The 15,124-nt window shown below is 37.8% G+C and overlaps 1 protein-coding gene across 1 annotated transcript in view; it reads right to left on the bottom strand.

Annotated features, from left to right (window-relative positions):
• Positions 1 to 985: 985 nt before the first annotated feature.
• The window catches only part of VNN1 (vanin 1), a 19,489-nt gene continuing 5,350 nt past the window's right edge, over positions 986 to 15,124 (bottom strand). The window contains exons 3-8 of the mRNA XM_010844288.1: positions 12,460 to 12,652; positions 11,197 to 11,488; positions 10,418 to 10,779; positions 5,363 to 5,533; positions 4,023 to 4,157; positions 986 to 2,314 (exon numbers count right to left, since the gene is read on the bottom strand). Coding sequence (XP_010842590.1) covers positions 2,279 to 2,314; positions 4,023 to 4,157; positions 5,363 to 5,533; positions 10,418 to 10,779; positions 11,197 to 11,488; positions 12,460 to 12,652 — 1,189 coding nt within the window. The 3' untranslated portion in view covers positions 986 to 2,278. The remainder of the gene's footprint in view (positions 2,315 to 4,022; positions 4,158 to 5,362; positions 5,534 to 10,417; positions 10,780 to 11,196; positions 11,489 to 12,459; positions 12,653 to 15,124) is intronic.

The following is a 15,124-nucleotide window of genomic DNA, read 5'->3' as shown; positions in this document are numbered from 1 at the left end:
CTTCTCCAGTGGACCACATTCTGTCAGACCTCTCCACCATGACCCGCCCGTCTTGGGTGGCCCCACATGACATGGCTTAGTTTCATTGTTAGACAAGTCTGTGGTCCATGTGATCAGATTGGCTAGTTTTCTGTGATTATGGTTTCAGTGTGCTTGCCCTCTGATGCCCTCTAGCAACACCTACCATCTTACTTGAGTTTCTCTTACCTTGGACATGGGGTATCTCTTCACGGCTTCTCCAGTCAAGTGCAGCTGCTGTTCCTTACCTTGGATGTGGAGCATCTCCACTCAGGCCTCCTGTGCCCACGCAGCTGCCACTCCTTGGATGTGGGGTTGGTCCTCTCGGCCGCCTCAGCCAATTACAAACAGCCCGCTAGACTTTCCCAAATAAGCCAATTACTTAAGTTATTGCCAATTAAATAGTTTCTTGCTTTGGATCTCCGTCTTTCCTGTAAAAGTCTTGTCCCTAACTCCCGTCAGAGGACCTCTCCTAACCATTTTTGGTTTGGTGCTGCCCTATTCAAACTAATTTTTGCTCAAATTAACTCTTAGAATGTTTAACATGCCTCAGTTTATCTTTTAACAGTTCATGCTTGAAAATCTTCATTATTATTGTCATTATTGTTCAGTCCTCAGCAATAATAAAATACAGTTGAAATATTTTAAAAATAAACACAGCTCTTGTTGGTTCTACTACACATAGATGTCCTAATGCAATGGATGCTAAAGAGCTGTTATGGGCTGGAATATAGTAACTACCCTTTGAGAGTGTGAGGGGTGGGATATTCCCTGGCTCCAGAAAATAAGGGTGAGGGGCCATGCATTCCTGCTGGGGCATTTTTATTTTGCATTTGTTTATTTTTTCCCTTTTTGCAACTTTGAATTTTTTGGGAGATCAGAGATCAAGACAACATGGGAATATCCTTATCACAGTGAGCAGACCACATGCATTTTGAATCCTCTCCAAGGACTGACTACTCTTGGAATCTAGAAATTCTGTTTTATTTATGTTTTTATTTCTTTTAATTTTTATACAGATATATTCCTAGATCTAAGGAACTTTTCCCCTTCAGTTCTTCTTTGCCAACTTGAAAGTGAATACTTTTAGCAAAGGAAGAAAGAAAATACTATGGCAACATTTTGACAGTTTGGGGGATTTTTTTATGAAAAAATATGAATTGAGATGGAGAAAATGTCCCTACCTTAAGCCCACACTAATCACTCTCTCCCAACTCCACTGGCTTCATTAAGTCTCTATTAAATAAGCCATTGAAGCAGCTGTCCCATCATCACAAAGATGCATTTAGTAAGGAATAAAGAAACAGAGAAAGAGTTGGATGAAGAGAGTGACAGTCCATTGGTTCCTCCAGTCAGTGTTCTATGGCAGTTAGAATGTGTCTTCATGATCATAGTCTTCACATTCCAGAGCTATAGCTAGCTGCTTAACTGGCCCAGATCTTGGTCCTGGCATCTGGGTTCTATTCACCCAGCATCCTATCTCAAACCTGCATGAAGAATCCCATCAGTCCAGGTCAACTGTTGTCAGTACACCACCAGACATGGAGTCCCATTGACCCTAACACCATTCATGTCCCCACGGGGTATGAACCAGATCAAGGAGCCCTTGCTTTCTCCAGCATCCATGCCCAGGAAATATTTGACTGTAGGAAATCTAAGTTTTCTAAGATTAAGCCAAAACCACAGTCCATAGTTAGGAAAGCTCACAAAGTCTTTAACCCTGGCCATTGAAATTTACCAAGTTCTGAACTATGACTAGAAAGAGAAGTACAGCAGCCAAGTGCTCCTGCCATGCCTGGAGGCTGAAGGAACATGAGACTGTGGAGCAGAAGAACTCAGACCTCCAAGTGCAAGTAGGCTTATTTTCCTGTAGGATAGCATTTTTGATTGTTGGCTTTTGAAGAGACACATAGTGTTTCCTGTTTGAGATCACCATACCCAAACAAACCTTTCTCCCATAAGCACTTTTCTAGAAGCACAAACAACACCGACTCACATTTTAATCTGTACCTGTGTCCAGCTAGGTGCCCCTTCATAAGTGCTAGGGCCTCTGTGTATGGTCATTGGGTATATCTGTGTGTGTGCATGCAAATGTAGGAATGAACACGCGTCTTTTGCATTATCATCCATTATAAGAGGCTTCATTTTTAGTTTTTAAGGAAAGTGCCATATTTTTATTAAATTATGAAGAATCCTCATGGTTTTCCTCTGCTGCTTTTTTCTTTCCGCCTTCCCATTCAGCACTGTTTCACGTTAGACCTTATTTACTTTTCCACGCGTCTGTCTTTGGATTGAGCTGTTGGTATCAAGTGAGCATCACAAATACTTTCAGCAGAAGAAATAAAAATTACAGTTAAAAAGCACATCAAAACTATCATTAAAAAATCTATATTCATTAAAGAAATCCAGAGTGAAAATAACCAGAGCTGGGTATGAATGTAGTAAATGGCATTTTTTTAGAGTAAATTCACTGCTGCAATGTTTAACTAAAAAAAAAAAATCATTTAAAGACAATGTAGCAAATTTGTCACAGGAAAAAATATCAGACAGTATATTAATACGAGCAATTCTTAAATGATCTCCAGGAAAATTTAATAACTAGAAACTAAAAACTAACGCAACATTGTAAAGGAATTATACTTTCATTAAAATTGTTTAATTAAAAAATAAAATAAAAAATGTTATTTCTTTCAGAAATGTCAGTAAATACCAAATGCAACAAAAGACTATGATGTGGTATCTTAGAATGATTGAATATTAATCATGTTTATAAAATTATATTCACTTGTTTGGGATATTAGCCTATTAGACATATTTGGTCATAAGTTAATCAAGGTAATCTTTTTGTGATGTTAATGTAACAGAAAGCAAATGAAAATATTTTATTTCTCTTTGGGTGGAAGAATAAGAAAGACTCAAGGATAATTTGCCCTTATTGGTTTTCAATACTAAGATGCATTGTTCTTTAATACTTTAGAGCAGGAGATGGCAATGTTTCTCTGTAAAGGTAGTAAATATTTTCAGCTTCTTTGGCCGTGTAGTCTATACAGTCTCCATCACAAATACTCAGTTCCACACTGCATCATGAAAAACACCATCAACAGTACTGAACTAATGAACATGGCTTTCTTCAATAACACTTTAGGTATGGAGACAGAAATCTGAATTTCAAATGATTTTCATGTGTCACAAAATATTAGTCTTCTTTTAATTTTCTTTTTCAAATCTTCATAAACCTGAAAACCTTTCTTAGCTCACAGGCCATTATGAAGCCAGATTTGATAAACATCTACTTTATAGTCACCCTATTAATTTGCTTACAGGTTGACAAGACAGGCAAAGCTCTAAATAGGCAGTCAATCACCACTGAAAAGCATATAAAAAATCTTCAGGCTCTCGAGTAGGTTTCTAGATGTAAGCTCAGCTGCTCTCTGGGATACATTAGTGCTAGCTATTCAAGCCACACCCAATTGGCTTTTGAGTTTCTTGACTTTCTAATCAAAATATACAGAGTGGCTGAACTATTAGAAAACATATGCACTTTAACCAATCAGGGATGATAGGAGTTTAGCAATAAATACATCACAATTGGTTTTCCTGTGACAGTCCCATAACATTGTAAAAGTTAACATATATACAATACTTACCATGAGCTGGGAAGTTGTCTAAGCACTTTAACTGTAGTAACTTATTTAATACTCACTAAAAAAAAAAAAAAAAAAAAACCTAACAGATGGGTATAACTGTTGTTCTTTTTCAAAATTTTATCACTTTATCTACTTTATATTGTCTGGTGTGTGTGTGTGTGTGTGTTTCTAAACAAGAGAAAAAAATGTATTAGCAATTCATTGATATGAATGATCATGAGCACTATTAGCAAAATCCCAGACACATTCTTCTTTTCATTTTTGTTATTTTTAAAATTATCCAAAATAAAAATAGAAAGTTTAAATATTCTACCAATATAATGAGTACACAATAAGTATTATAACTATGAACATTACCCTTAGCGCTTGTGTCGTGAGGTCTGATAAAGTATTTGGTGCACTATCCTTCTCATATAACCTTCCGAAGAGAGTCACTGTCAAAACAGGTCCAGATGTTGGCTTCAGGCTGAACAAGCGTCCATCACTCGATACCTAATTAAAACACAGGGAAGCTGACTGAGAATAACTTTCAGTTGTACAACCTCACAACACACTCTTAAAATTCAGTACAACTGGATGAAGAAACAATGAAAATAATGGCCATATTCTACTGCATCTGAAATACTTGGAAAGGTACAGAGAAAAATTGGAGCTATAGAATTGGTACTTACTGAAATGTCTGTATTCTACATCTTACAATTTACTCATCTGAGAAGGCATCCCATGAGTTAATAAACACAAAACAATGGATTTGAGAATGTATGAGAGAACTCTTGTTCGCTCAAGCAAGAAAGACTCCTCCAAAGGCTCAGGAGAGCTTGACTAAGGGGCTTTGAGCTGAGCTTCTGTCATCCCTCATACTCATCACAGCCTCCCTATCTGCCCACTGTCCTCAACTCCCCACAGTAACTGTTTGGACCAAGAAAGGGGAGGAAGAGTGGCACCTGCAGGTACAGTCAGTGGGAGAATGTGGCTGAACAGAACACTTGTGCAAGAAGAAATTACTTCTGGAGTATTCTTTTTAAAAGGGTTGCTTCTTGCCAGTTCAGCCACTATCCAATTCTTCAGCTTTTCTTTCTTTCCTTTTCTGGATGGTCACCCAGGGCCTTCGAACACACCATGAAAAGAATTCTTTTCAACTGTTCTAGGCCATCCCTCCCCTAAACAAGGAGGCTTCCTCTGGTAGGACTGGTCCTGCAACTCTTCTCTAGTCTTCTTTCTACTTGATAGACCTTAAACAGTCCAGCCCACTCCCTGAAGTCCCCACAGTAAAATATATTTCTTTACACTAGTTATTCTCTAAAATAGGGGTCCCCAACCTCCAGGATCTAATGGCTGATGATCTGAGGTGGAAATGATATAATAATAATAGAAATAAAGTGCACAGTGTCATGTGCTTTTTTGTTGTTGTTCAGTAGCATCCCAAAACCATCCCCCCTACTACCCCAATGGTCCATGGAAAAGTTGCCTTCCATGAAACCAGTCCCTGGTACCAAAAAGTTTGGGGACTGCTGCTCTAAAGGACTTTTAGACAAGAGATTCCACATGCTCCATGTCCTTGATGAGCCCTAAGTCCAATTTTACTCTCTCTAAATTAAGATTTTCATGATATTTGGAAGCACTTGGGCAGGTTTTCTATTCAAAAGATGCTACTTCTTACATAAAATGATTTATCAATATTAAGCTAAGGTTTGTACCTGAAATTCTCCAGGTGCAAGCTGAATTTCACTCAGCAACACCTCAGGGAAGACATACTGGGTTCCGAACGTGCCACTGAGGGCGAACATTTCAAACCTGGTGGAAGCAGTCTCAACTGAGTCACCACAAGTGTGTAAGTCTGTTGTTTTACACTTCAGCAGAGTACAAATCTAGGAACAGAATAAGAGAACAGTAAGTTTAAAAACAGTTAAGTCTTAGGAAAGCCAATTGAAACACTCTCTTGATCAAGAAAAAAATGTCTGTGTCCTTTTGTTATATTGTTTCCTCATTAGACTAATCTGCTTCGTTGCTGAATATTACTGCAATTAGCAAAAAAGAAAAAAGGACTTCAAGCCCTAATGCTTTCTGTGTACATGGCAAGTCACTTCAGTTGTGTCTGACTCTTTGTGACCCTGTGGACCATAAGCCCACCAGGGTCCTCTGTCCATGGGATTTTCCAGGCAAGAATACTGGAGTGGATTGCTGTGCCCTCCTCCAGGGGATCTTCCTAACCCAGGGATCAAACTTTCATCTCTTACATCTATTTCTGCAATTCACTGTAAAAAGATTAAACCACATAAAGAAATCATAGGTCCTTGGTCTATAGCCATGAACAATTATACCTTACTGTTTTCAAGTTAGCCATGCTTTTAGAAATCAAGAGTGTTCAATTATTTTTAACAAGTTTAAACACTAGTTTAATTTCTATCTTATCACCTATTTCTAATAAATAAGGAACTTTAAAGTTGTAGAGAACCCTAGAGTTAATCTAGAGACAATTCATGAACTGGCAGTCACATACCCTACACCTGAGCAAGGGCTGAAAGTGCTTTTGTTATCTGACTTAGTTATACTATACTACACTGTATTACAAAGCTATCTGTGTGTAAATCTAAGTGTATGAATCATCTCACCATGTGGATGCAAAACCCCCAAAAGGAAGAACCTTCTTCACTTATCTCCATCTATACTGCATCTTCAAAATTTTACTCCAAGCTACCTTCGTTTATGGCCTGACTAAAGCAATGTCCCTTAACTGGTCTTCCTCCTTCCATATTTGAAGTTGGAGAGCAAGTGTTTTCTAGCAAGTGTGTCAAGATGAGATACAAATAACTTTCACGTAAAGGTACATGAATACATGCTTCTATTTTTTTCCCTTGCAATCCTACTAAAACAAACATTATTATTGTGGAAGATCTGGACCCACAAGATTAGGAGAACAGGAGGAAGACAGACTATAGCAAAAGTTTAGAAGTTTGGGTGTTGACACAAAAATGGTAACTGAGGAAGCAACTCACATACCTATAAATAGACTACTGGATAAAAATATGTGGTACATATATACAAAGGAATATTTGGAAGGTTTGTTGCTAAGTTGTGTCCAACTCTTCTGCAACCCCATGGACTGTAGCCTGCCAGTCTCTTCTGTGAATGGGATTTCCCAGGCAAGAATACTGGAGTGGGTTGCCATACCCTTCTCCAGGGGATCTTCCCAATCCAGGTATCAAAATGGAGTCTCCTGAATTAGCGTGGGGAAAGCCTAGAATCAACCTGTCTACATTGCAGAATAGGCTTCCTCGTGGCTCAGATGGTAAAGAGTCTGCCTGCGGTGCAGTTGGATCCCTGGGTCAGGAAGATGTCTTGGAGAAGGGAATAGTTACCCACTCCAGTATTCTTGCCTGGATAATTCCATGGAGCCTGGTGGTACAACCTATGAGGTTACAAAGAGCTGGACATGACTGAGTGACTTTCATTTTTGCTTTCACACTGCAGAATACTCAAAAGATTCCATCCCCGGGAGTACTAGGTATCTCAGTAACTGAGAGTATGTTGGGGTGTTTAATGAAAGGAAAACTGGTAGGAAGTTGTTAAGGGTGCCTCAATGCTGAGTCTCCAGACATGGATGAGCAACGACCCTTCCCCAGTTCCATAAAAGATGGAACCTTTATTACCAGAGAGGGTAAAGCAGACAATGTTTAGATGGAGACTCTGAAAGACTTAGTAAGGGGATTTTTTGAATGAGTCATGCTGAATAGTGATACCATGCCCTTCTACCCTGCATTTCCCCAACTTGATTCTCTTGTTGTTCAGTCACCCAGTCATTTCCAACTCTTTGTGACCCCATGGGCTGCACCATGCCAGATCTCTCTGTCCCTCCCCATCTTCTGAAGTTTGCCCAAGTTCAGGTCCATTGCACTGATGATGCCATCTAGCCATCTCATCCTCTGACACCTTCTTCTCCTTTTGCCCTCAATCTTTCCCAGCTTCAGGGACTTTTACAATGAGTCAGCTGCTGACTCTCTACATTCTGTTAAAAAGGCATTTTTTCCTTCAGGAATAGGGTTTCCTAATAAATTACAGGACAGGAGTCCCAGTTAAATCTGAAGTTTAGGTAAACTAAAAATACCAAAACCAGTTTTTAGTATAAATATGTCCCAACTGTTACCTGGGCATTTTTTTTTTAATCTGTGTTTATCTGAATTTTGAATTTCCTGGGGCACCCTGTATTTTTATTTGCTAAATTAAGCAAACTTATCCAGTAAAGGAATTAGAAGAATTTTGAAATATGGGAAACTGAATCATCCCCAAAGGAAGTCTCTAAAGACACTTGCTTCAGGGATTCTTCTAGTAAAAAGCCCAGCTAGACTGTCCCCCCATGAAGCTTAAAGTTGGCAAGTATCAACCACATGCTCAGAGTTTTCAAACAGTTTCAGTTAAAAAGAAAGAAAAAAAAAGGTCATCATACACGTGAAGAAATTTTCTAAATTTAGAATTTTAAATTTAAAAGCCTGTCTGGCACCAGTGGCTTAGCTGAAGGATCACTGTTCAGCAATAATAACAGAGAGCTTCTTGGTTTTACTTGGAGCACTAAGCAACCTCCCAACACTAAGAAGAGACCTATGGCTGATCTCCTCAAGTGGAGTCAAGACTCTGGGGCAGGCAGAGAGGCAGATAAGACTGAGAGGGAAGGAGGGAAAAGAGAGGAAGAGTCGAAAGAATGCTGTCTTGTTTTATAATCATTTCTTTAAACCTAAAATAGATCATAAATAATAAAAAATAATATATCCCAATTTTTTTATTTTAAAAAGCAGTATGGCAATAAAATACCACACATATGTACCACAAATATAATGCAATATATGTCAATATGCCATGTAATATATAATATTCATGTGGCAATAGATGCTTTTCTACAACATAATTTTTTAAACTAGTTTCCAATCATTGGACTTTTTCTACCTGTGTTCTTGATAGCATTTTTTCCCCCTTTCTTCTAGCACCTCAGAGCTCTGAGAAGGAATATTGATTCCTCCCACATTTTCATCCTTTCCTTTTTTGTTGCTCTTTCTCTTAGGCCTATAAAGATAATCAAGTTTCTTTCATCTATTGGAAAAACAGAAACAGCATTATCATGAGTTCTCTGGCTAGCTCCTATCTTGTTTCCTTTCTTCCTGAATCAGATACACTTTTTGAAGTGCATTGATTGATTCACTCATCCTTTCAATATCCTCACTTACTTCTCACTTTTCAACCCACTGTAATCTGTCTTTCACTCTATCATTCTGAGCCCAGGAGATTCCAACAAAATTATATATTATTCATGCAATAATGGTAAACCTATTGCACAAATACACTTCAGTTTCCTCCTTCTGAGAGTCTCTACTTACTTTACCTTTGATAAGAGTTCTCTTTAAATGTTCCTTTATTTCTCAGTCATAATTGCAGGTTCCTATTCTTCTGTTTATTTCCTGCCCAAACACAGGAGCTTCAAAAGATTTCACCTTTAGCTCACTATTCTTTACCATTAGTCGATTTTTGCAATTCACTCTTTCTTGTGGGTTTATTACAACTTTTTTCCTGCTGATTCTCAAAACTGTATTTCTAAATCTAATATCTCCCTTAAGTGTCATATTACATTCAATAGCCTATTGGATACAACTGAATGTCCCCAAAGTAATGAAAAGCCCACACATCCAAAGCTGAATTTACCATCTCTCCCACTACCATCCAATCTGCTCCTCCTCTCGAATCCTGATCCATCAAAGCATCCCATTTATCCATCTTGCCAAAAAGCTGGTACATTCTAGACCCTTCATTCTGTTTTCCTGTTCCATCTCAAATCAGCTACTAAGATTGGTTTTCTAAATATTTCTTGACTCCATATCCTGATTTTATTCATATGAACATAATCTTGGTTGAAGCCCTAGTAGGACTATTTTAATAATACCACTAGTCATTTTGCCCTACGTTTCATGATCCACAGTGCAACCAAAACGATGTACTCATAAACAGTTGTGACAGCATCATTCCCTTGCTGAACACCTTCTGGCAGAAACCATCACTGATAGAACAAAGTCCACATCTTAGGAATGACAGGTAAGGTCCTGCAGGGTGTGATCCTGGCTCTATGCTCATCTTCCATCCATCCTTGCTTCTTATGCTAACACTTTAGTGACTCAACTGTTTGCTCATTTCTGTACACCCTGCTTTTTGACACATCCACCCCCTTGCTCAGGCTCTTCACCTTATCTTGAATTCCCTCCCACTTTTTTTCACCTGGATAAAATAGCACAAACTCAAGCATCATGTCTTCAGAAACTTTCCTGGATCTCCAAATTAGACTAAATGTAGCTCTTTAGTATTATTACAGCAAAATGTGACTTCTTTGTTCAATCACATGCCAACCTATACTGAAACTATGGCCATCTGTCTTTCTCAGCTACTAAATTCCTCAAGAGGAGGGTCCATACTTACTCATCTTCATCTCATTAGTGCTGAATATATATCTGGTATGTGTTTGGCATTCAAGAAATGTTTGCCAAAATGAGCAAGCATTGGACTGACATTTAAGATCAAAAGTTTTAGCAAATAAAAATTTAGGATACCCAACTAAAAGGAAATTTCAAGTAAACAGCCATTTTTTTTAGTATACACATAAATACCAAAGCAGGACATACTCATAATAAAAGTAATCCATTGTTTTTGAAATTCACATTTAACTGGGTGTCCTGTGTTTTATCCAGTAATTCCTCTGCCACCAAAGCAATCATTACCTGTAAATAATAGCTCCCTTCAACAGTATGTAGTCCATCAAATGCCCCCAGGGCATAAACTTCATCTGATCTTTTCTCAGACATCTTGTAACTTAGATGACAGCAGAGATCTCTCTGACAAACTGTGTAATTTCCTCCAATTTCTTTGAGCTCCAAGAAGGTGAATTCATCAAAAAAGATGATGCCTGTAAATTCCTGGTTTCCCACTGAGTGGGCTTCTACACCACTGGCATAGGAAGTCCAATTCACCACCGGTGTGGGGTGTGGGTGGGAGTCCAATTGTGCGAGGAGGAGTTTTCCTTCCTCTGTCTTCATATCATAATGAAATGCTCGTGGAGAATCAGGTGCATAGATTCCACTCCCTGGAAATGACATTTAAAACAGTAAAACAAAAAGGAGTTGCATGGGTGTTGTATTCTAAACTCATATGAACATTTTACTTCTTCTAAGCTGTATCTTTCATTAATTTCAGTAAAATATACTGATAAAGTCAGACAGATGAGGTGAAATCCAGTAAAGTATGACACAAAGAGTCCAAGAAGAAAATTTCATGTAAGAAGTGGTGAATTTTGAAAAAAAGAAAAAGAGTGTATATTCAAGTTAAATAAAACTAAACCAGTTTATGAAACAATTTGGGTTGAGATTGATTGTACAGCATGTCACCAGCTATATATGCAAACATTAACAGTTGGAGGAATTTTGTTAAGGAGTACATGTTAGCTAGAAAACATATTTTTTTCCTTTTTGATTACATCAAAATCTTAAAGACTACACATTACCTGTCATTTTCTTCAAGGGGTAATGTAGATTGGATGCTAGGAAGTTGACTCTCATGCCCATAGCCCAGGCTGAGTGGAATTCAATAGCTGACAAATGTGGCAAAACATTCATCCAAGCTGTTGGGAAGAGTATGGTGTCCACACGGGAATCTCTCACCAGAGTCACAGCAGGATCGTGGAAGAGAATATCAAAGCACGTGAAAATGCCAAACTTTCCAAAGGTGGTGTTGAAAGTCACGACCTCAGGTTCCTTGGGTGCATTGAATTGATCTTCATTCAAGAAAAGATTTTGCTGCGATAAACAGAAGATGATGGGGGGAAATCTCTTTAAAGAAGTTGGCCCAGATGTCATGGCATCTAAAAAAGTTCAAGCTCACATTTATTAAACTGTGCCAACCTCATCTATGACCACTGTCTCCACAGGGAAAGAACGTTAGAGAATTAGAGATGACTATGCTGATAGGAAACTTTGGCTCAGGTTCCACATTTGATAGATATGTATAAGGAAATCCTTATCTATTAACACCTTCTTGAATATTATTATATAAGACATAAAAGAGAAATGATAGATAGCTTCTATTTGCCAAGTGCACTTAACAATTTTCTGCAGATAAAGAACTTTGCTCCTTTTCTCTTTGAAAACAAGACTGGTAAGTTTTTCATTCTAGCTTTACCCTTTGCCAGGTCATGTCATGAAAAGTACAAAATGTAGGGCTTCTCTGTTGGTTCAGTCCCTGGTCCAGGAAGATTCCACATGCCACAGGGCAATCAAGTCTATGCACCACAGCCACGGAGCCAGTGCTCTAAAGCCCGTGCTCTGCAACAGAAGCCACTGCAGTGAGAAGCCTGCACACTGCAACAAGGAGTAACCTCCACTCACCATAACTAGAAAAAAACCCACATGCAGCAACAAAGACCCAGTGCAGTCAAAAATGAATGAATAAATGTTTTTTTTTTTTTTAAAGGAAAATGACCATCCATCATTAAAAAAAAAAAAAGGATAAGTCCAAAAGGCAACATTTTATTTCAAGTCAGGTCACTCCTACTGACTCCCACACACTTCTAATGACACACTCCTGTGTTCCTAAATGTACAGGAAATATCCTTTTTCTAGGATCTTATCACAAATAATCATTACTTTCTGTGCTTTGTTTATACTGTTTTTAAAATGAGCTTATTATCAGCAATAATGATTGTTTCCCTTCTTGTTCACTTTATTTTGTTAAGCATTCAGTAATTGAATTATTTGCAAATAAATTCTACCTTATGGTAGCGTGCCACCAGTTTTCCCTTAGAATCAAACACCACATCAGTATTGTATTGGTAACGACCGTCAGGGGGACACTGAGGGTCGCTGGCGTTGCATGACTTCTTGTCCCCGATATTTGCCACAATGTAGATGGAGTTATCCTTGGCCAGACAGCTGAGTCTTTGTTGCACTGGGGTGTGACCAAATCTGTTATATATTCATTGGAAGAGGAAAAAAAACATAAAGCTTAGCTTTTAATAAAATTCAGAATGATAGTTTCTTGAATATATATGTAAACACAAAAATAAATTCTAAATAGCATAGATAGAAGGGAAAGATTAACACAGAAACTTCAGAGGAAGTACATGTTTGTGGCAATTTGGTTGTAGAAAACTATTCTATGATGAGATTCTGGGCTATGCATTTTTTTCATAGCATTTATCATATCTATAATTAATATATTTATGTATATGCTCATCTTAGGCTTCCCTGGTCACACAGCTGGTAAAGAATGCACCTGCAATGCAGGGGAGCTGGGTTGGGAAGATCCCCTGAAGAAGTGAATGGCTACCCACTCCAGTGTTCTTGCCAGGAGAATTCAATGGACAGAGAAGCCTGTCAGACTACAGTCCATAGTGCCGCAAAGAGTCGGACACGACTGAATGACTTTCACTTCATAATGTATATCACATCTTATAGATATTCTGGGACAAAGACCCATATCTCCTGTTTGCTAAACCCATGCCTGAAAGAAAAATGGCATTAAAAAGTATTCTGAATGATAGAACAACGTCTTGGAAGTAAGATGATTATAGGAAGAAGGCACCGAGAATCCTATCTTTCTACCTAATTCTAGGACTTCATCCGTTTCTTCCAAGTTGTACAATTTGTTGCATATAATTGTTCTTATGATCCCTCGTATTTCTGTGGTATTGGTTATAAAGTCCCCCCTTTCATTTCCAAAAATATGGAATGCTTCAGGGATTTTCATGCCATCCATGGACAGGGGGCAATGCTAATCTTCTCTGTCTTGTTCCAGTTTTAGCGTATGTGCTGCACAAGAGGCGTGCCTGTTTAATGGGTATAGAGTTTGAGTTTTGCTTGATGAAAAGAGTTCTGGAGAAGGAGGACGTGATGGCTGCACAACAACGTGTTTGTACTTAATACCACTGACTACATTTAAGGATGGCTAAGATGGTAAATTTTATGTAATGTGTATTTTACCTCACTTTTTTTAAGTGGAGAAAAAAAAGCCTTGGCAGTAGAAAAGGGAAATCTTGTTCAGGAAACTTGTTCAAGATGCAATAGCATCTTCAGGGGAAAAAAAGGGAATTTTAGAGATGCATTTTGGGTCATAGGAGAAGAACTCTGCATAAGAGGTTAAGAAATCTTTTCCAAGTGTTTTGAGAACAGAAGTCAAATGATATGAATATTCTTCAAGATTAATAGGGCATCGGAACATAGAATGTACTAGAATATCAGAGTATAAATGTGGGGAATCACTAGGAAGCTGTTATCATAGTTCAGTTTAGAAGCAATAAGGGTTGGACTAGAGCAGTAACAGCCTCTATGGAAAAACAGAAATACTGAAATATTTGTTAATGCTTGATTTCTTTATTCCTTATCATGTTACCAGTAGTTGTCCCAGTAAAGCAATTAAAACACAATTTTGAACAGTAAGACCTCAGAATATATAACATATAGCCATATTTATTCCTTATTGGCATTAACACTAAAATAATAAATGGCTAATAGAAGGTACTAAAGAATATGTGACAAAACTGTGATAACTGTTGGAAGAATGAAAATTTGGTGCCATCTGCTGGCAATATAATCAAAACCGTAGCAATGACCCACAAAACATATCCTTGAAAAAACCAACAAGGATAGAAAACATCTTTTAAAAATTATTATTTTAATGCATCTATATAAAATTACCATTTAATAATATTTACCTTCACTTGCTTAAATTAATATCTGAAATGCACAGATATAAATATGAGACATTAAACCATTTGAAACATATTTATTTCAAATCTTTTCAAATACTCTAAGTGGTAGAATAGGCACATGAAATAGAAGCCTACTGTTCTGGATTTATAAAACAGCTGTGATTGCATATTGTCCTCTTGTCTATATTAATTTTGAAAGGGTAGCATATATTCTAATCTATTTCTATCTAAACTAATTGTTCAGACTCTTTGTTATACCCAGAAAGGCTCCAAAATTCTTTGTTAGACCAAAAGTTTTGATTTGGAGTTTAAAAATGCATTTTGCTTATGTTAGCCTGAATCTGCTTCTCACCTAATCCATAATATTTTCCAAGCCCTTTATATACACATTTGAATGTAGAGTTCCAAAGAATAGCAAGGAGAGATAAGAAAGCCTTCCTCAGCGATCAATGCAAAGAAATAGAGGAAAATAACAGAATGGGAAAGACTAGAGATCTCTTCAAGAAAATTAGAGATACCAAGGGAACATTTCATGCAAAGATGGGCTCAATAAAGGACAGAAATAGTAGGGACCTAACAGAAGCAGAAGATATTAAGAAGAGGTCGCAGGAATGCACAGAAGAACTGTACAAAAAAGATCTTCATGACCCAGACAATGACGACGGTGTGATCACTCACCTAGAGCCAGACATCCTGGAATGTGAAGTCAAGTGGGCCTTAGAAAGCA

Source organism: Bison bison, unplaced genomic scaffold (assembly GCF_000754665.1).
Source record: "Bison bison bison isolate TAMUID 2011002044 unplaced genomic scaffold, Bison_UMD1.0 scf7180017864198, whole genome shotgun sequence".
Lineage (NCBI taxonomy): Eukaryota > Metazoa > Chordata > Mammalia > Artiodactyla > Bovidae > Bison > Bison bison.
This window is presented reverse-complemented; position numbering and strand designations above follow the sequence as displayed.